General features: G+C 45.7%; 1 protein-coding gene across 1 annotated transcript in view; it reads left to right on the top strand.

Moving 5' to 3' along the window:
* Positions 1-21,087, top strand: part of LOC119377175 (arylsulfatase B-like) — a gene marked incomplete at its 3' end in the record, with an annotated part of 42,167 nt that overhangs the window by 6,274 nt on the left and 14,806 nt on the right. Inside the window, exons 2-6 of the mRNA XM_037646758.2 lie at positions 3,108-3,267; positions 5,613-5,725; positions 10,766-10,876; positions 13,490-13,612; positions 13,888-14,014. Coding sequence (XP_037502686.1) covers positions 3,108-3,267; positions 5,613-5,725; positions 10,766-10,876; positions 13,490-13,612; positions 13,888-14,014 — 634 coding nt within the window. The remainder of the gene's footprint in view (positions 1-3,107; positions 3,268-5,612; positions 5,726-10,765; positions 10,877-13,489; positions 13,613-13,887; positions 14,015-21,087) is intronic.

Raw genomic sequence — 21,087 nt, 5'->3', positions numbered from 1 at the left:
CGAAAAAATATCCTGGCTACGTGCCTGCGGCAGAGGGTGTGTCAGCGCGTTAGAAACTGTGACTAAAAAGTGTTTTAGTGACTAGAGTCTCGACAACCTTTCCGCGCTTTGAAACGCATTGAAAAGTTATGAAAAGTTATGCAGTGATGAATTTCCAAAATTTTAATGCACGCATTCTCGACAGTTCATCTTGATGTTAGAGATGCACCCGCTATAGCAGGGTGTGCCGCAAAAGAACTTGCTCGTGCGCAACGACTGCAAATGGGCGCGCAAATCTGTACGTTGTGGCCGCACCCTCCGCGGACAAGAGTTGTCGCTGGCTTCCACTAGCTTAACCTGCGTGACTTGCTATGCGTGTACTTAATATGCTGTTGCCATCTCGCTTAAATACTTCTGTCGCTATGTAAATTATGCATGCTGTGTAAATTATGCATGCATTCGCCTGGCTACGCTCCTGAAGCCTCGACGCGTTCCCGCCAAAGCGATTTGAGCGACGCGACTATAACATCCTATATTGCAATGAGGACGAAGATGTTCAGAGGAACAACAGATACATGGATCGATAATAAGATAACATAGCCAAAATGATAATGATGGCGGCTAAAGTACCTACCAGCTGCTGTTTATTTGTGACGCGCACGGAAAGAGTGGAAGGCATATGCCTTCCAATTTTCCCGTCACAGTTGGTCGCGGAGGTTCAGCACACCTATCAGCACTCCTATGTAGCACTCTTGCCCTCCACTATACAGGCCAGTGGAGGACAAGAGGTCATAGAGGCAATGTCCTGTCCTTTGCGACGTCAAGGTACCCCATATTGACATGGTTAATTTCAAACGCTTTTTTCAGTGTTCGCTGCAGAGCCCCCCGAAAGAACAATGCATGCTCGGAAGCGCTTCGAAAAAAAAAAACACGGTTGATCCCTCCGTCATAGGAATCGGAATAACACGAAAGTAAAGCGTGCCCTTACAGAAGTAACTGAATGCTTACTGTACATTGATATAAGAGAGTTTGCACAATGTATATTGATGTCTGGCAGCTAATGGCGCCGTTTAACGTGTATGCACCCCACTTGGATGATTGCTGGTGCATCTCCATCCCGACGACTAACGTCCGTGTTAAATTATTAAACAAACCCTTGTGGTAGCTGCGTAATCAGAGAACGAGGTGTGATAGCCAGAAGAGTGTCGCATATTGGACGCAGAACTTGGTCACCATTCCGCGGCATGTTAAAATGTGATTGAACACCACCGGCGGACTAGAGGGAAACGCAAAGCGCGTCGTGCCGCCCCGGTAGCCCGGCCGCGATTTTTCTCGGGGCGAGCGCGTGAGCATGGGACGCAGTGTAACAGCCAGCGCGTCGCAGAGCTATTTTTGGTTTGTATTAGCGTGATGCTGAGCGAGGCCGACGCTTTCACGACGCTTGGGCAAAGGTCGCCACCTCGCGGTGTGTTAAGGCATTGACAAAATTCAACTTCTATTGAAAACGCGCCGAATGGGACGGACGCGTAACGCGTTGCAGGCGCTTGTCGCGAAAGCCACAGCAATGACGAATTACTTTACGTTACCACTCCCAGAGGTCAACACCGCCCAGCCGACCGGGAGAGTGGTAGATATAAAAGACGCGTTCGTAAATCCTCCAGAGTCTGTGACCATGGCGCAGTGGTTAGCGTGCCCGGCATCTGTTGTTGCGGACCGAGCAGTCGTGGGTTCGATGCCCGTTACGGTACCTTTTTCTCTTTGCCATCTGATTGTGCATATTTTTTCGACGTCATTTCCGTGACGGAAATACGTCACTGAAGTCTTGGTGGACCCCGGCATAAAGCACTTTCGTGTTAAAAAAAACATATACAGACGCCATGTAGTACGAGAATTGCGTTAAATAATGTAATACCAAATGACAGAAGCGTGGAACAGAACCATACCGTCCCATTACAAAGTGCTATGGTGTAATCTATGGTGCTATGGTGCAAATCATAATCAAGCACGGTATCAACAAAGTGAGCAGCTGCGCAGGTGCGATTGCTTTGCTGAAGCGTAGTCGGTACTTCGCTCATTCACGAGTTGATGAAATATGGCGTATAGGGCACTTTCCAACTGTTGCGAAGCGTGACAAGCGATTGAGAAGAGAATGCGAACGGTGCCCGACTACGCTATCGCGTTCCACCCTTGAAGGCGAAGCTCAAGCGTCCTCCAAGTTCTTCCTTATTGTTAGTCCTCTTCCTTATCGCTTCAGTCCATTGTATTGAACCACCACCCTCTTTTCACTAAGCGACGATGTAACGTGATGACATCATCACATGTCGCGATAATGTTACGAATTCCCTGATCTGACCCACCGTGGTAGTCTGGCTGTTATGGTGCTCGATTGCTGACCCGAAATTTGCGGAATTGAATCCCGGCTACAGCAGCCGCATTTTTATGGAGGTGTAATGCTGGAGACCCGCGTTCTTATATTTAGGTGCACCTTAAAGAATCCCAGAGGGTCGGAAGTTCCGGAGCACTCCAGTCAGTCGTCCCTCATAATCACATCGCGGTTTCGGGATGTAAAAGCCCAACAATTATTTTTTGATTGCGCCATCTGTGACGTCACGATGACGGCATAAAATTAGCCAAGCTCTGGCCACCCTTCTCGCTGACCGAGTGCAGCAGCAGTCTCTGTACTGTAGGCCGCATTTCTCAAGCTCACAGTCTGGTGAGGTACTTGCAGCTTTCGCCTCAATTAACAAGCTCTGTTTCTGGTTTCGTAAGCAATTTCACTTGAGAGGTTGTGGATCAGCAATCAGAATGATGAGGAGGGAATAAGCATGCTAATTTCATAGCATGTATTCTAGCAGAAAAGAAGAAATCTTATACCTGAAGTAGCGGTAGGTAATGCGTCGAATCATATGTGGTTGACTGTCTCTTGCACCAGGAAAGAGTACAACGCTGCAGACCTTAAAAGAACTTTAGTTACTGTTTGCGCAGCGTTGGAAATAGTGCGCATCGGTTTATAGCATGTTCGGTATTTCTCGCGCCCTTAAATTCTAGCCAAGTTGTCCATTCATCACATGCAGAGTTGAAACTAAGTGCAACAGAGTTGACGAATTACTCCTCGCACGAACGCGCAGGGCTGGAACGACGTCAGCTTTCACGGCTCGAACCAAATTCCCACGCCCAACCTCGATGTTCTTGCCTCAGAGGGCATTCTCCTCCACCACTACTACACCATGCAATTGTGCACACCTTCCAGGGCCGCGCTGCTTACCGGATTATATCCAATGAGAACAGGTAAGAACTTATTATGCTATATTTGAACTCACACTTAACGGTATTTGACGTTAGTAGCTGTACAATTTTTTATATCCAGAGAGACATCTTTAGCATCCCGCTATACAAAAACAGTGGCAAATACCTGCATCTGTGCGATGACGTCTAGCGAATAACCCTTTGCACGCTGACGACTGCATATTTTTTGTTTGTAATATTGTAAAAAGAAATAACGCCGCGATTTACGAATACCATAGAAAGCTTAATGGAACATTTTTGTAGCGTGGTGATTCATATTGTAGCCCACAGGCTTTGTGCATGTAAATGACCGCCTGTGTGGTCCTTTTTCAATTGTTGTGCTTGTTAAAAATATTACGAGGAAAACTGCCGTGTCAGAAAAGAGAAGTGGCCAGCACCACACATGCACACACTGACCTCTCCTTATCAAATACACATTACATATTAGAATACATATTTAAAGAAAAGAAGCAAGAAACGAATGTTACGCTGCGTTCGCGCTTAACTTAAGCAGTGATTGAGCTTGGGCTAGAACTACAAAGCTCCGTACGACAGTGTCGCCGGGCGTATCCCGTTATTTCTCGCCGAAGCCTGCGTGGAAGATCCCTGTTCACTTCAAGACTTATCGAGTCCTGCTCACGCAACGCTATTCAACCAAGCTTGACATTGCGGTCAAACTTAATTGCATCGTATAAGGTCAACCGCATCGCGGGTCTGTAATGCACGGCAGCCACGGTGGCTAACGTCACGCTTGTCTGCGCAGAACGTTGAGGCTTCGGTAACGAGGATGCACATCAGTTGTTGCACGCTGCTTCTGTGGAAGCGCTGCGACTGCGGTGGCGGTCGTTCGCTCTTGGTATGTCACTTTGTGGGAGGTGCTCGTCATTCTAAACGCGCTGTCCTCCGGTTTCTGAGCAGTAAGACCATTATCAGAATCACAACTTCATTACTAAAAGTTGGTCAATATAACAAATACTTAGTATACAGAAGGAGGTCCCTTGTGTATCGGGACCTCCAGATCCCGATACAGTCGATGCAGTCCAGGGTCGTCAGTGCGAAATTTATGAAGTCACATGCTATATTACGCGAATGCTGCAAAATATTTCCTTCGAACTTTGCTTCCCTGAGTTTGATTGCGTAAGCATTAAAGCCATGCGGGCTTCATCCGCAACGTAACAGCAAGTGGACGATCCTGTATAAGGCGAGTGAGAGAGAGAGACGAGGAAAAGGAAAAACAGTGGAGGTCAACCAGACTATAGCGCAATACTGAAAAGTCAAAATTTTAACAGAGGCAGCACAAACGATTTTATTTTTTAAATAAGCAGGCAGGGTGTAGCCTGATTATATAGACTCGACGCTGCCCACACAAACCACTTCAAGTATAAGATTAGACAGTCAGACTCTACAGTGTGCTGAATATGTAATACTAGGGAAGACTTAAAACACTTCCTGTGTGATCGTTCCCGTTACTACTCAGAGCGACAGATTTTGAAGACAGCAATGCACATTTGCAAAGCGGCTCGATCTTGGAGCTGCGGCACCTCCTCCTCGGCCCTTGGCGCAATTAACTGGGCCACTTGATATAAATAAACAAAGGAATAAATAAATAAACAAAAATAAGTGTGTGTGTGTGTGTGTGTGCGTGTGTGTGTGTGTGTGTGTGTGTGTGTGTGTGTGTGTGTGTGTGTGTGTGTGTGTGTGTGTGTGTGTGTGTGTGTGTGTGTGTGTGTGTGTGTGTGTGTGTGTGTGTGTGTGTGTGTGTGTGTGTGTGTGTGTGTGTGTGTGTGTGTGTGTTATAGAACGAGAATTTAATAAGGAAACAGTTAGAACAGAACAGAACAGAACAGAATAGTTACCAATTTCATTATTATCCAATAATGCTGGCGAAGTGACAGCTCCTGTTGGCTGGATGACGGCTCATCTAGGCTAGTATTTGCTGATCACGGCTAATGTTTGCTAGTGCAAACCTAGTAATAGTTAATAACAACTAGCCATGCATTAATTTGGTGACGAAGTCGCAAACAATGCTTCCGCTCGACCTGATAATTACCCAGTAAGGACGTCTTGCCTAATTTTTCTGTCAGTACTCATCACAATGTGAAATTTTATTTATTATGTGACTTCGCTGCATGTTCTGATACAGCAGAATCGGAGACGATGTCCATCAGAAGTTCTTTATACTTCTTGCTAAGATGTGCTGTGAGTGTTTGCAGCCATCACACCTAATATGGCGTGCCTGTAACTGAATTTCAGGGAAATAGAAAGTTTCATATTGGTTCAGACGTTCTTGATTATCTTTATTTATAAAGCACGCCTTTGCATCACGAGATTATCGCTATTTCTCGCAGGAATGCAATCGGGCGTCATCTACAACGCGGAGCCTTGGGGACTTCCACTCAATTTGAAGATTATGCCTGAACATTTCAAAGACTTAGGATACGAAGTACATTTGATCGGTAAAGTAAGATCATTCAGCAAATTAGGCTGAGTAGTGTTACTAACAGCAGTGTTATTTAAAAAAAATGGCCGATCCCTCCGTCATAGGAATCGTTATAACACGAAAGTAAAACGCGTCCTTACAGAAGTAGTTGAGTTGAATGTTTACTGTACATTCATATCAGGCCCGTAGCCAGGAATTTTTTTCGGGGGGGGGGGGGGGGGGGGGGCATTTGCTGAAAACCTTGACTTTGTGAGAAAAACACCTATTTTGATTATTTATTTCTGGTAAAAACACCTACTTCACCAAAATTTCAGAGGGGCCCGTGCCCCTTGCCCCCCCCCTACCCCCCCCCCCCTGGCTACGGACCTGATTCATATCCGAGAGCTTGCACGTTATCTATTGGTGTTTGGCAGCAATATTGGCGGTGAGATCGAGCAGAGTCGGCACCTAGCGGTGAGCGAACGAAACCACGCGGTGTGGATGGCTCCTTGCGTCGTCTGCAAGCCACACCGTGTTCGCATGTGTGCGTACGTCATGCGCGTCCTCAGATTACAGCTTATTCCGTTGTGCTGGCACATTATCAAATGCTTTTACGTATGCCTGCACGATATACATAAGCATTTCGCCTTACGAGACTTGTATGCCCTCTAATTAGTGAGTACACGCCCGTGTCGGTATGGCGCTAGGTCTAACCATCGTACCGTCCCATTCGCCAAAATAATTTCAATGTGGGTACCACTTTCTCGTTCAAGCACGTCACATAGTTCATTCGGCGTTGTCCTAAACGAAAAAAAAAAGTACTAAATGTCGAGGTGTGAATGCAGAATTTTAGTCACACCATCTCGCGATGTGTTGGCGATTTAGAAATCCTTGTGATACCGCAAAGCATGAACTATCGTCTGCAGAGGATGGTAAGCGGTAAAAAAGACCTGAAGCCACGCATTTCTACAGCAATACGCGTATTCATGCAAACAGAAAAGCGGAGTGCGCAAAGTTCTACTTCATCTAATTACGCAGAAATACAGGCTCTCTTTCTTTGTATCCGCTAGAGCAACAAGTAAATACTTCAATGGCTCAGTCGCGCAACACAGTTTATATTGTGGTATAGGCAAAACACAATTTAAACACGTGCAAACAAAGCAAGAAAAAAAAACATCGAACACGGGGCAAAACACGAATGTGACTGAAGGCCAGTACCCCATTGAATGGCCCCAGATTACACTTCTCTCACAATTAATAGGTACGTTAGGACGGTTGCGTGCATTGATGTGGCAATGGAGGGCACATACATCACCATTAGGCTGCAGTCAACGCTCTTTATTCGCCAACAATCGACTCAAACCGCTTACGGCGAAGCGTCGCTGCGTACATTTGTATACGCGCCGCCGACCGCCTATCTACACAAACGCGGCGACGGTGCTGCCACCTATAGCCCGATCTCGCGGCGGATAGCACACTTAACGTGAATGCACCGACGTCGACGCGTGGTGGTACATATTTATCCCTACGACTAACGTCCATGATCAATGATTAAAACAACCCTTGTGGTAGTTCTAGTAGTTAACGGTGACAGCGTAATCAGAAAATGTGGTGTGACAGCCAGAAGAGCGTCGCTGATTGGGCGCAGAACTTGGGCTAAGGTCGCCATCCCGCGTCATGTTAAAGAGTTATTGAACACCAAGGCCGAACTAGAGGAAAGCGCAACGCACGTCGTGTCTCCCCTGTAAAAATAATAATATCTGGGGTTTAATGTCCCAAAACTACTTGTGTCTCCTCTGTAGCCCAGCCGCGATATTTCTCAGGGCGAGCGTAAGCGGGGAACGCGGTATTACAGCCAGGCGAGGCAGACGCGCCCCGCAGAGCTATTTTTGGTATGGATGGATGCTATGAGCGAGGCCGACGCTTGGGCTAAGGTAGCCACCTCGCGGTGTGTTAAGGCACTGACAAAATTGCACTTCTCCTATTGGAAACGCGCCGAATGGGACGGACGCGTATCAACGACGCATTTCAGCAGTTAATCGCGGAGGCCACGGTCATCATGGATTACGTCGCTTTACCGCTCCCAAAGGACGACACCACGCCACCGACCAAGAGTACTGTGAGAGGAAAGTGTTAGATATAAAAGGCGCGTTCGTAAAGCCTCCAGAGTGTGTGTGATTGTGGCGCTGTGGATAGCGTGCCCCGCATATGTGGTCACGGACCGAGAGGTCGTGGGTTCGAATCCCGTTAGCTCAACTTTTTAAATGCGAAGCATTTTCTTAGCGAACTTCTGCGAGTTTGAGCGTATCTATCTATCTATCGAGCCGCCTACGACTTTCTGCTCTCCTGGCCGTTTCGTTAATCGGATGTATACCAAAACTGGTATGGCATAACATGACCGTATTGCGAACATAAATGACAGGTCACATCATGAAAATCATGACACGCATGTCATGAACAGCATGATTTACATTCCACGGCCTTGGGGCTCTTGCGGCCATTCCGTTAATTTCATATATACCAAAACTGGTATGACGTGACAAGAGTTCATGGCGAACATAATGACAGGTCCTAACGTGCAAATCGTGACACGCATGTCATGTGCGGCATGATTTACATGACATGGTCTTGGGGCGCTCGCGGCCGTTTAAATGAATGGATATATACGAAAACTCGTGTGACGAGACATTTCGACATGACGAACATAACTAACACGCGGTGACATGAAAATCATGACACGCGTGTCATGCACGTCATGATTTACATGCCACGCTCATGACGCGCTCGCGGCCGTTTCGCTAGGTTGATATAAACCAAAATTGGTATTGCGCGATGTGACTGTATGAATAACATGAATAACAGGTGGTAACATGAAAACCATGACATGCATGTCATGTATGTCATGATTTACATGCCACGCTCACGGTGCATTCGCGGCCGTTTCGCTGGCTTGATATACACCAAAATTGGTACTGCGCGACGCAATGTATGATGAACGTAAATTAGAGGTGGTAACATGAAGATCATGACACGCGTCTCATGTATGATATGATGTACATGGCACGCTCATGGTGCGCTCGCGGCCGTTTCGCTAGATTAACATGCACCAAAATTGGTATTGCGCGATGTGACTGTATCAAGGACATGAATAACAGGTGGTAACATGAAAACCATGACATGCATGTCATGATTTACATGCCACGCTCATGGTGCATTGGCGGACGTTTCGCGGGCTTGATATACGCCAAAATTGGCATTGCACGACGCGACTGTATGACGAACGTAAATTAGAGGTGATAACATAAAAGCCATGACATGCATGCCATGTATGTCATGATTTACATGCCACGCTCATTGTCCGATCGCGGCCGTTTCCCTAGCTTGATATACACCAAAATTGGCATTGCGTTACGCGAATGTATGATGAACATAAATAATAGGTGGTAACATGAAAACCATGACATGCATGTCATGTACGGCATGATTTACACGCCACGCTCATGGTGGACTCGCGGCCATTTCGATCGTTTGATATACACCAAAATTGGTATTGTGCGATGTGACTGTATGACGAACATAAATGGCAGGTCCTAACATGCGAATTATGTTATGCATGTCATGTACGGTATGATTTACATGACACTGTTATGGTGCGCTTCCGGCCGTTTAGTAACTGGATATATACCAAAATTGGTATGGCATGACAGGAGGGCGTGATGAACATTAAAGACCGATCATGCAGTGTATATACCAGAACATACGTTTCAAAGGCATGGCTTATACCACATTGTGCATGCACGCGTGCATGGCAAACATGCGATATATGGTGACTAGATGCCATGGCATGAATGATTTCATTTGGCTCAAAAATAAACAAAGCGATGTATGGAGCTCTTTGCTGGCTGCTTCGCATTACACCGATTCCCACCGTGCGTGGGATCTGCCGGATTTCTTTTTCATTGCCACCTCATCGTGTGCAGCTTTCGACATCACTTCTGTGACGGAAATACGTCACTGAAGTTTTCCTGGACCCCGGCATAAAACACTTTCGCGTTAAAAAGTCGCAATGCAGTCTTGCTTTTGTGTATGCGCTAAATGTTGAAGTTAGCGCAGTATGAGCGTGTAATATCTGAAAGACGGGTGCAGTCATAAACTTATGGTAAGTACCGCAAGTCAAGCAAGCTATATTACGATTGCCTACAGGATGAGCATCGGACAGACTAGAACGACCACGGAACCAGACATGTACCAACGCTTTAGGACTCCTTGATTCTAGTTTCAACGTAATGTTAGCATGAGGTTGAGGTGTTTTCTATAGATTTTCTTGAATAACATTGTTTCAAGACATACGCGCAAATGTTAAAGGGACACTAACGAGAAACAATGAATTGATTTAGATTGATGAAGTGTCCTCGGAGAACTCCTGTGTAGTTTATTTCACCACCATAGGTTTATTATTAGAGGAGAAAACCAAGTTCAAAGTCTCATTTTTAAATTTCGCGCCGAACTTTGTAATTCGTGACGTAAAAGGGCTCGTGACAGGAGCGTCTCAGGAACATAAAAGCACCATTACTTTCGCATGGTGGCCGAAGTTGGCCTTAACGTGCACATAAATCTAAGTACACCGGCCTCTAGAATTTCTCCTCCGCCAAATAAAGCTTGAACTCTTCATTGGGCAAACGTCTTCAAGTAACGACGGCAGTAGAATAATAGCGGTGAGTTCGCTCATCGGTGTCTAAATATGATATGCGGGTGAAACGAGTCGGCGTTTATGCATGCGTTATCGGATGTTCCAGCGTTATCGCTCGTGCTGGCGTTAGTTCCAGAATGTGCTCACCTGTTCGCCTCTCGCGCGCGATCTGCTTAGATCATTCGAAAACACTCTAGACGGTTACGACACATTCGAGTGCGAACTTTGCCGGGCGATGACAAGTGTCAGACGTTTATAGGCGGTTGACCTCGGCCGCAATGAAAAAGAAAACGGGTGCGCGAGTCAATACGCCTTCATCGTTAATATTGCGAGATGAAGTTTATGGGTTAAGGCGCTCTGATACAGTTTTCTTTCTTTTTCCACTTTTGCAGTGGCATCTTGGTTACTTTAAAACCGCGTATACGCCTTTGAGGCGCGGATTCGACACTTTCTACGGGTATTATACCGGCAGAGAGGACTACTACGACCACACATCTGGCGAGGTAAGTACCTATGTGCCTCTCCATACTACTTGTTGCCGGAACGCAATACAAAGAGGCCTCCAAATTCATATATTTTAAAAAGCAGCTACTTAACTCGTATGTCCTAACTTTCATAGGAGCTATATTTTACAATTTTAAGGCAGAAACAAACAAATAAACAAACTACAGCAAATCCGTGTGCTCTTGGGCTTGTTCGTTCATGACTTTAGCAGAAGCTGCCCATAACGACGCGTGAAATGGCGCCGACATATGTTCATTTCATATGTCCTATCCGCTAATTTTCGTGGTTTCTGTTCAAGAAAAAAAAAAAGATGGCTTCCATAGGGGAGAACATCTTTGATATTTATAGTTGCAGAAAACATAACCAACTATATAAAGCAGCAAGGACCCACGAAGAGAAAATCTGGGCGTAGTCTGTTGAGAGGGAGCGTCGGAGGCCGATTCTCAGAAGTCGATAGGCACGGTCGTAGATTGGGTCGTAACACTTACCGCGTGTTATCTGCAATGCAAATGAAGAAGTATAATTGCGGATGGCGGCCAGAGCTTTCGTCGTCGTCGTCATACGCCGCAATGCAACTTATTGCATGTCAAGCGCTTTCTTTCTGCATTTCTTTCGTTACCAAGCTTTTTTTTTTTAACAGCTGAGCTAATGTTTAGGCTGACCGTTAGTCCGTGCAGAGCAAACCGAAAGCCATCATCATCATGAACCGGCACGCGCTCTCTTTGTCCTCTTCTACATCTTCTGCTTCGCTCCCAGAATACGTGCTCCGACTTGTCCGGCGTGCGATGCAATAACTCTGATGGGCGATAGAACCAGTACAGAAGAGAGAAAGGAAGAGAGAAAGATGGAGAAAGAGAGAGAGCAAGAGGGAATTCCTGGCGAAAAAAATTTCTTGGCGTGGTGTGATTCCAACCCGCGTACCCACGATCCGAAGGCGAACGTCGCAACCACTCGGCTATCCAGGCACGCGAGAAGAGCACAGCTTAGCCTTGTATAGTATAGTATAGTATAGTATAGTATAGTATAGTATAGTATAGTATAGTATAGTATAGTATAGTATAGTATAGTATAGTATAGCAAGATGGTAGGAAAGGAAAGTGAGGATGATGAGGAGAGATGTGAGAGTGCGGTGAAGGGAAATGAGGAAGAGAGAGAGAATAAAATATAGCATAGAAAGAGAGAAAGAGTGAGAAAGAAATAGAGAGAGAGAGATAGAACAGGGAGAAAAAAAAGGCAAGAAAGAGAAAGAAATAGAAATAAACAGAGACAAAAAAGAAAAAAACAGAGATGAGAGAGAAAAAAGAAAGAGCAAAGTAAAGGAAGCAAAGAAGGCCGCCCAGCCCCGCACTTCCTTCAGGCTTGCCATCACTACTACGATACTGCCCTAATTTTGTATTAATTTTTTGTCATTGCTATGTTTACTGATCAGACATGTACATGCGTTCGAACATATTTACCGCTAGCGGCTTGCTTTTGTAGCCAACTTCTCGACTTAGGGACCTCCTCCACGTTCGAGTAAAAACTTCGTGAGCAATAAATAGATCACGAAGCAGCATTACACAGAAACGATAACGAAAGAATCTGAAAAAGGGACTGTTTGCCTTATCTCGTGTCATTTCATTCATTCATTCACTCTTTATTCAAGGTAATATTTTTTTTTTTTCAAATTGTCTCGGAAGACACAGGAAAAGGCCCGGAAGCTGCCTGACTAGGCTGTCACCCATACAGCAGCCGCAGTAGTTCGATCGCCTTCAGGTTATGAATGATACAGCCATAAAAGGTGCGTGCAACAATGCACGAGAAAACAATTGTTCTCCTGCACTGTTTAGAAGAAAACAGCACAGAAAAACAACAATATAGTACACATGTGGTATTTTCCACTGCAAGTTCCTCCACAGCACCGACGAGAAGAAACAATACAATACTGACCACAAAACCTAGAACATAAGTTTATTATCTTGAGGTGATTGATGAGTAGGTCCAGTGTTAATGATGTTAATTTATGTAGGCCATAGTTTGTACGTGAACTGGACCTAACTATTACAATTTAACATAGTTCATATGTTGTCTGCTTGACCTGATAATTTATCTTCAAAATGCGTTCTATTACTTCTGTGCTGACGCAAGATTTCCAGTGACTTTCAATGCTTTATCGGTAATATCTTATGTTAGCTGAAATATGGAATTGTACTTTTAGAGTAGGGGATGTTTTCAAGTGCTCGTATTCGCGGCGGCCGCATATCGAAGGAGGCGAAATGCGATAGTCCCGTGTGCTTAGACACAGGTGCACGTTAAACAACCCCAGGGCCAAATTTCCGGAGCCCTCCACTACGGCGTGTCTAATAATTACATCGTGGTTTTCGGATGTAAAACCCCAACAATTATCATTACTAACTGCTTGTATCGCCTGCTTTCCGTAAAACTAAAACAGAGGTCAAGTGCGTCTACGTAGTTGTAGGCCACACCAGAGAGGAATATGCTATGCGAAACGTCCGTTGCATGTCCATGTGTGCAAGCCTTATTTTGTTCTTCTACGACGAATGTCTAACAAATTGACCAAGTTTCTCCAGTTCTGAGAGCGAGAACAATGCATCTTGCACATTGCGTTGCAGGAGCACGTCGGCCTTGACCTGAGGGATAACGAGACGCCGGACTGGGGAGAAAACGGAACTTACGCTACTCACCTGTTCACCAACAAGTTCCTTAATCTCATTGAGAATCACGACAAATCTAAGGTGAGCGGACCAGTCACGTTTCCGTGCTTATACACTGATAGTATACCAATAATGTGACGAAAAAGCTCGTTGACTAATTGGACAATCGATAGACCGATTAACACGATAGTAACTGTAAGAAGATCCGGTGCTTGCGAACGAAATACCACCGATGAGTTAAATCACTAGAACTGTCACGACTGTTAAGGCGATTTCTTTCAAGAAGAGTAGCACAACACATTGTGACTTCTCTCCATGGATACCTAATGACAACGTAGTGTCACTTTTTTTTTCAGCCATTTTTCGGCTATTTCAGCCATATAGCTCCGCACGTCGGAGGATATGCAGATCCTTTTCAAGCGCCTCAAAAGAACGTGAGAAAGTTTTCTTACATTGGTCACAAGGACAGAACTTACTACGCAGGTAAGTGACTAAAGAAGATGATGCGTAAGTTTAAATAGCACCCGAACATATTTGATGAGCATTCATCCGGCTTTCACATACTCCACAGCGGGTATAATATAACCACAATTCACGATCGTCGAACGCACTTTGAAAATTTCCCGCTCATATACACAAGATGGCTAGATCGTATTCTCGAGGCCACAAGGCAGCGTTTAGAGGATCTCAGAGAATTTGCATTAGATAGGTTTCAACGGCAGTCATGTACCGATGTCACCAGAAGTCGGCAGCTACTCAACAGTGCGTAACGACATCGCCGTGTGAACTTTGTTGTGGAAACCTCCGCCTTTCCTTATTCAAGCCAAAGCATTAAGTGCCTCATGAGATGCTGGCCTTGAAAAATAAAGGAATACGGCAAGCCTGCGCGGAACACGCAGCACTGTCACAGCGAAAGCAGGAGCAGCCTTTTCAGAGCCCTTTGTCAACTCTCTTGGGACGACTACTACAAGTACCGTTGCAAAGTACCCACTACGTCATAAATCATCATAATTTGACGAAGTAGGGAAGCAACTACTATGCGATTATTCACCATTTTGCGGAGAAGCGAGGTACCCGCTACTCTGCAGGGCTAGGCAATGGTACTTTGCAGTTGTATCGCGATACGATGGAAGATACTCGGGCAAGAAGTATTTGAGATACGGATACAAAATATTACCGCAATTATTGTATCCGATACAATATTTCGTAATTGTATCTTGAGATACTTCAATACATTCGCATATTTGTTATTATAGGTCTATATAGCAGTAAGCGACTATGTGCATAAATATTTGCTTGAAGGTTTCGTAACTGCAACCAAATTTGTTTCACTTGAATAAAATGTTCGTTATGATATCAAAAGATCAGCATTTATTGCTCAAAGAAAATTAGTATCCTTCCGAAATAATTTATTGGCGCTGTTTAGCTGCTTAACGTGACAGCTCTTTATACACTGCGCTGTCAGCTGTTTTTGCTTGTCGCTTTAGTAACTGATGGGAGCCGCTGTTCTGGTAGCCGACAGCTAGTGGGATGCCGATTAACTACAAGCGCAACAAGAACCCTTCGCACGATGGCGCAAATAGCGGTTTTAGCTTGTCCCCAAACGTATTACCGTTTACACAATAGCAAATCACCGGACAGGCATACAGCAGCAGCAACGCTCGTAGCGGCATGTTTTGTGACGCGTGGTGTATACGTAGAGGACATAAAACTGCGATGTCCTTTCATATTCTACTTACCTGCTGGCGTAAAGCATGCGCTAGAGATGTGCTCCCTAACGTCCAATATCTTAAAGTCTTTCTTCTACGAGAGGATATATGTAGTCCAGAAACGTCTCAGACGTATCGTATAGTTGCACAAAGCGTCACAGGCAACCGCCACTATACACACTGTTGCCACTTATAGCTCCGTATACTTGGTGTTTACTAACAGTAAAAAAAAAAAAAAATTAGGAAGCCCTAAAAAAGGAAAAACAATAGAAGTAAGAAGATACTAGTCGGTTTCGTATCAAACAATCATAATGAATCACAATGACCATCGCCTATTTGCGTATTCTTCTGTTCTTCTGTGTTCTCGTCCATCTTTCTTCTTTTTTTTTTTTTTTGGCGCTGTTGGACCATGAACCATTACAACCTGGGCCAGCTTACCAAGCTTCTACACAATGAGTAACTATAGAAACACGATACAGGCGGCACCCCGAATAGCAATGACAATTAATCGTAAATTGTCGTCAACTTACATGCTAGGGTTAGACAACAGAAAATACAGTGACTATGGGAAATAGCATAGAACGGCTCCTTGGGTGCTCGTGAGAAAAACTGGGCATTTGGTATGACCTAGCATCTCGAATGCTATTCCTATAACATTTTAAGATGGCTCGTAATAATTTCCATTACTACAATGCCTACTCAACTTCGCTATTTTACAAAGAAGTAGTCAGAGGTTTTACTACTGTGCGCCCAGGTACGCCATATCGCAATGCCCACGAACTATAGGTGGCGCGCCGTGCTTTTCAAGATGGCGCCAGGAGGAGGGTCAACCCGTTTGTTAGCATAGGAACAGATGACTTCATCCGGTGAAAGTGGCACGGGCCCGTGCCACTTTCACCGGATGAAGTCATGAGCTGCGCTGAAATGGATATGAGACTAAAATACTTTCCCAAACCATGGAAAGTGCTAAGTTCTCGCCACCTAATTATTTGCTGCGAAGTGAAAGTTTATATTTCAGCTCCGTTACCGTGCATAACGATGCTTTGCGAAATGCTGTACGTGCTACATAAACCTGTATGAACTAGAATTAACGTATGAGCTGAACGGCACTCCGAGGTAGTACGTACCGAGCCTGCCTGACGGATTTGCCGCAGTAGTAGACCGCCAGCAAGTAGCGCCATCGCTGCTGCGCGTGATGATGGCTTGCAAACAAAAGTGTTCTGTGATAATACCCCGTCGTCATTACTTGCGCAGTCGGAAACGCGGAGTTACGTCTTCAACGGAACACAAGCATTTAACATGATTCAGTAGCGCTTGTGTCACAGCCATGCTGAGACTCTAGCCGTGTGTACTTCACTCGCATGTTGCAGGTTCGATCAGCACGATCGAAACATGAATATCGAAAAGAATGCACACGTATGCTTTTCGCAACGTCGAAGAAGTTCGCCGAGAGGCGTGGATTGTGGCGGTGACTGCACGTTCCATCGCTCTAACCATTTCGCTTCGCTGGTCGAGCTCGAGCGTGTTGGCGGCATGCGGCGCTCCATAATATCCACAATAATTGTGATACATGCAATGCACAAGAGGAACTGTGCTTTTATTTTAATCTCGCTCAAGGATATTATACATTAAATACAATCAAAGTGACTTACGAGCGTGAAAGAACATTAACGCACGAGGGGACGTGAAGTGCAACTCGCTCCTCGTGAGTTAGCAGCTGGTGGTTCATCGTCGCTGTCATTCTCGGTGCTTTCACAGTCTTCTACGTCCAGTGAAAAATCCTCGTCGTCAAGATGGTTTCTTTCAACATCACTGCTGAAAGCAATCTGAAGAATTTCCTCCGCCGAACGACCTCGACCACTCCGCGTCACCACGTTTACAATTAGAGAGACGTCTTGGCGCGGAGAACGTTTTGCTCTCAGACCGGTCAACAAGCAAATTGCTTGCAGTGTGCTGCCACCTATCAACAAACGTACAAAAACAAGCGGCGCAGCGGTGGCTATGAAACCCAACACACTGGCGAAGGACGGCGTGGATGGAAAGCGTTCCCTCCACGAAAGGCGTCGAGCAGACGCGTCCTCGAATGATAGAAACGTCGCTCGCACGATTCGTAACAGCGGTTTGCTGACAAAGGATACAGGCCCTATTTTAATGTATCGCCAACTTGAGATCGCTCAGTTATACATGAGCACATCGCGAGTCCGCGCGACCTCCCTCCCGCGTACAGTGTTATGGGACTCATGCACTACAAGAAACACTGACCAATTATATATGCTAGTAAAACAGGGTGAGCTTCAACTGAATATGTCAGACGATAACATTTAACTTACCTACGTGGCTACAGAAAGCCTCGCGAAGCTGATAGTATGTGTACCATGTGGGCTAGCATTGAAAGCGCGAGTTGCCACGTATTTTCACGAAAATAACTTCGCGTCTCGCAAGAACGAATCAGATTTCTCGTGTCACGGAGGGCCCGGTTTGTTCACTGATGCAGGGAACATGCAAAGTCGTAGTGTTCCTTTCTTGCCAACGCGTTAACACTGAGGCTAGCACAGCCGAACAAGGGAGCGACTGCATAGTGCCGCCATTTTGTCGTCTACTAACCCTCCTCGAGAGGAGGCTCCTGAATTCCGCTCGGTGGCGCGACAGTCTATGGGCATTGCGAATATTTGTCCACAGCATCGCCTAACAGCAAACTCAAGTGGAATGTAAATATGTAACGAAGCAGACGGTTAGAAATAAGAATAAAGCGGAGAGCTTATTTTGGTAGCACATTGCCAAAAACATATTGAAGTAAACATACCAGGAAAAACAGGACAGTGACCTAGGTGGTGTATGAGATGCAAAAGAAGGACAGCTACGAAAGCTCTTGTGCTAACAATAAAATTATTATTTTAAAAACTTTTTTGAATAAAGATAGCAATAAAAAAAAGATACGGTACGCCAAGATACCTTCTGTTGGGAAAACGCTTGTTCAGTCTTAGGTCTAAAATCGGCAGCGATAGTGCTATGGTTGTTAGAATCCTACTTGCATATAAGCCAATCTCATGGCATTTAGGTCGAACTGACATCCAAGAGATCCTTCAAATCGCAGATATGTGAAGGCCACGAGATGAAAAGCAACCACATTCTTGTGTTCTTCAGACTACGCAAGGAAGCACCACGCACGCGAAAGTTTGATTACGACACCGTAGCGCCATCAGAGTTTGCGCAATTGACGCCACATGCATGCGAGTACACGCCTCAGGACAGTGGATAAACGCGAGTGTCATGGCACTGACACAACTGAAACGAAAGAAAAAAAAATCGAGAAAACAAAAAGTCGGCTGTGCGGAGATGTTCGCGCGCTTGTTTTTGTCGAGACGGCGCGAGCGCCACCACGTGACGCTGCTCCACCCGGGGACGCCCAGACTTCATTGCCATGTTTGCAAAATAGAACAGCACGAAGGACGGGACGAAAGACACATTAAACACAGGACGAGTGCAGGACATTGTCATGCCCTCACTGGAAAACTCTGGCGGAAAGATGTCACTGCCTCTACTTTTATTCAGGCGGCCTAGTCGGAGTAGTATCAGTTTGAGAAGCGGAGATCAGCCGATGTTTATTGTTTGTTACGGTGGCGTTGCGATCGTTGTATGCTCTATCTTAAGGTACACGATGCATTATTTCATGTATCGGAAATACAGATACTGACACATCTCTTGCGAGATGTATCGGGATACAGACACAAAATACGCAAACAGTATCTAAGATACATGTATCTTCGATGCTGCCCAGCACAGCCGCTACACATCTGTAAGGCATCATGTGCACTCGAACCCAGGCATTCTGCGTGGACTCGACAAAGGCGTCATGTCGGGCGAAAAGATGCAATATTGCGCGACAGACGTAATATTGCGTGACAGAAGCGTAGAATTGCACTAGGCGTCATACTATACGTATTGTGATAAAGCTTCTCACCAATGACGAAGGGCTCAACCAGCATTCGTCATCCATTCGTTATCGCCGTCGTTATCATCATCACCATCATCATCAGCAGCAGCAGCATGAACAAAGTGTGCAGCTTAGTGGTTGCGTGTGCTGCTTTACAGGCGCGTAAAGGGTACTTCGCTGAAGCCTGCACACCTTTGAAAAGGACATGCAAAGACAAGCGTGATCGCACGGCCCATCAAACGGTCAATTTAGCCCAAAACACAGGTACTTGCTCGTTGCAGGTTACTTGTCTTACATGAGTGCAGCCGGGCCTTCGCCTTATGTTATACCCGTGTCACACGGGCATTTGGAAGGCCATTGAACCGGTTGTCTATTGACTCAACTGTCAAGCGCGAGCTGCCACACGGGCGATTTCAAAGGCCATCGAGTCAATAGTCTATCGAGTCAACGGAGCACCTCACACGTCCGTTGAAACTTCGATGGCTATTGAGCGACAGAAGCGGAAACAGCGCAAACGTGCCCTCTCGTTCACAGTGTACCCGAACCCACGATTGAAAAAAGAAAACGTTAACCAGTATGCTTTAAAGCAGTACAAGTGAGCGCTATCGATTATTTAATAAAGTATTTGTGCCACTTGAAATGTGCGAATTGCACATACTCTCGACATCAGCAACGTGCTTGTCTTTATCGTGCCGTCTTGCCGTGTATCACTCGCCACAGTTTCGCTGCTCAACAACTTAAAAATTAAATATGTATTGCTAACTACAAATAAACACTTTATGAAAATGTTCAAACAAAAACAACAGGCATATTTGTGATTTTAATCGGATTTGTATTATTTAACTTTCGGTGACATGAATACAAAAATAAAGATCCGCAGCGCCACGCAGTTTTTGCGAGAGACGCCCGAACCACTCAACGGCCGTTCAGAATTGCTGAACAACTCCATCGAGTCGAGAGAGTTGTGGCGTTTCAATGGCCTTCGACTGGACGACTGGATGGCCGTTCAAAAGTGCCCGTGTGACACAGGTATTACAAGCGTGTAACTTTTTTCTTCTTTTTTTTTCTTTTGTCGTGGCTATCAATCATATATGGCTATATGAAACACACAGACGAAGGTATACACCACCTCACCCTAGCTTGCCCGAATAACAATGCACTAATAGGCCGACATAAGGCAACTCCAAGGACATTAGATCGCTGACCATTCAGCGTAAATAATCTTTTGGGCAAATGGCCAGCAAGAGCCTTGCAGAAGTTACAATAAAAAAATTCTTGAGGAAAGGAGCATTGTCAGCCGCTCTTCAAGGTGTCATGAACCACTTTTCCAAGTAATGATCTAATGACATCAGTATCGGAGTTTACAGCCTCCCTGATCGACTGCCGCAAAAATTTCTCGAATCCGTCAAGAACGAACGCAGTTACGGGGGTTTGGCGCACGCTCTCAGCGCCTTCTCTCTTTTCTCGTCCCAACGAGCGCACTGGAAGCTACCCAGGGAGGGACGGCACGGGGGAAAGAAGTTACGTCAGCGCGCGTCGTGAAACGCAATCGCTCTCCTGCTGTGATTCGCGTGCGCGAGTGTGGCTACCGTGTAAAGTTAGCAGACTGAGGAGTGCGGCGCCGGCCAGTGGCGTCACCCCGTGGCAAGAAACGCATCTTATCTGAACGTCGCCCTCGATTTATGTCGGCTATTGGCCAATGAGGATGCTATGTCTTTTGCGACGCGGAGAAACAGATACGCGACGCCAAGTGACAGGCGCCCCATCCACCGACGAGACTGAGAACCGGCCTCTGTTTGAAGAGAGGGCGCCTGAGAAAACAGCAACTTCGCGCACCCCGCGGCGTGCACGACTGCAATATTTGGCTGAGCAGTTCATAGCCGTGTCAGCTTTCCGTAGGACGTGTTTTTGTT

Source organism: Rhipicephalus sanguineus, unplaced genomic scaffold, assembly GCF_013339695.2.
Source record: "Rhipicephalus sanguineus isolate Rsan-2018 unplaced genomic scaffold, BIME_Rsan_1.4 Seq3799, whole genome shotgun sequence".
NCBI classification, from domain to species: domain Eukaryota; kingdom Metazoa; phylum Arthropoda; class Arachnida; order Ixodida; family Ixodidae; genus Rhipicephalus; species Rhipicephalus sanguineus.
This window is presented reverse-complemented; position numbering and strand designations above follow the sequence as displayed.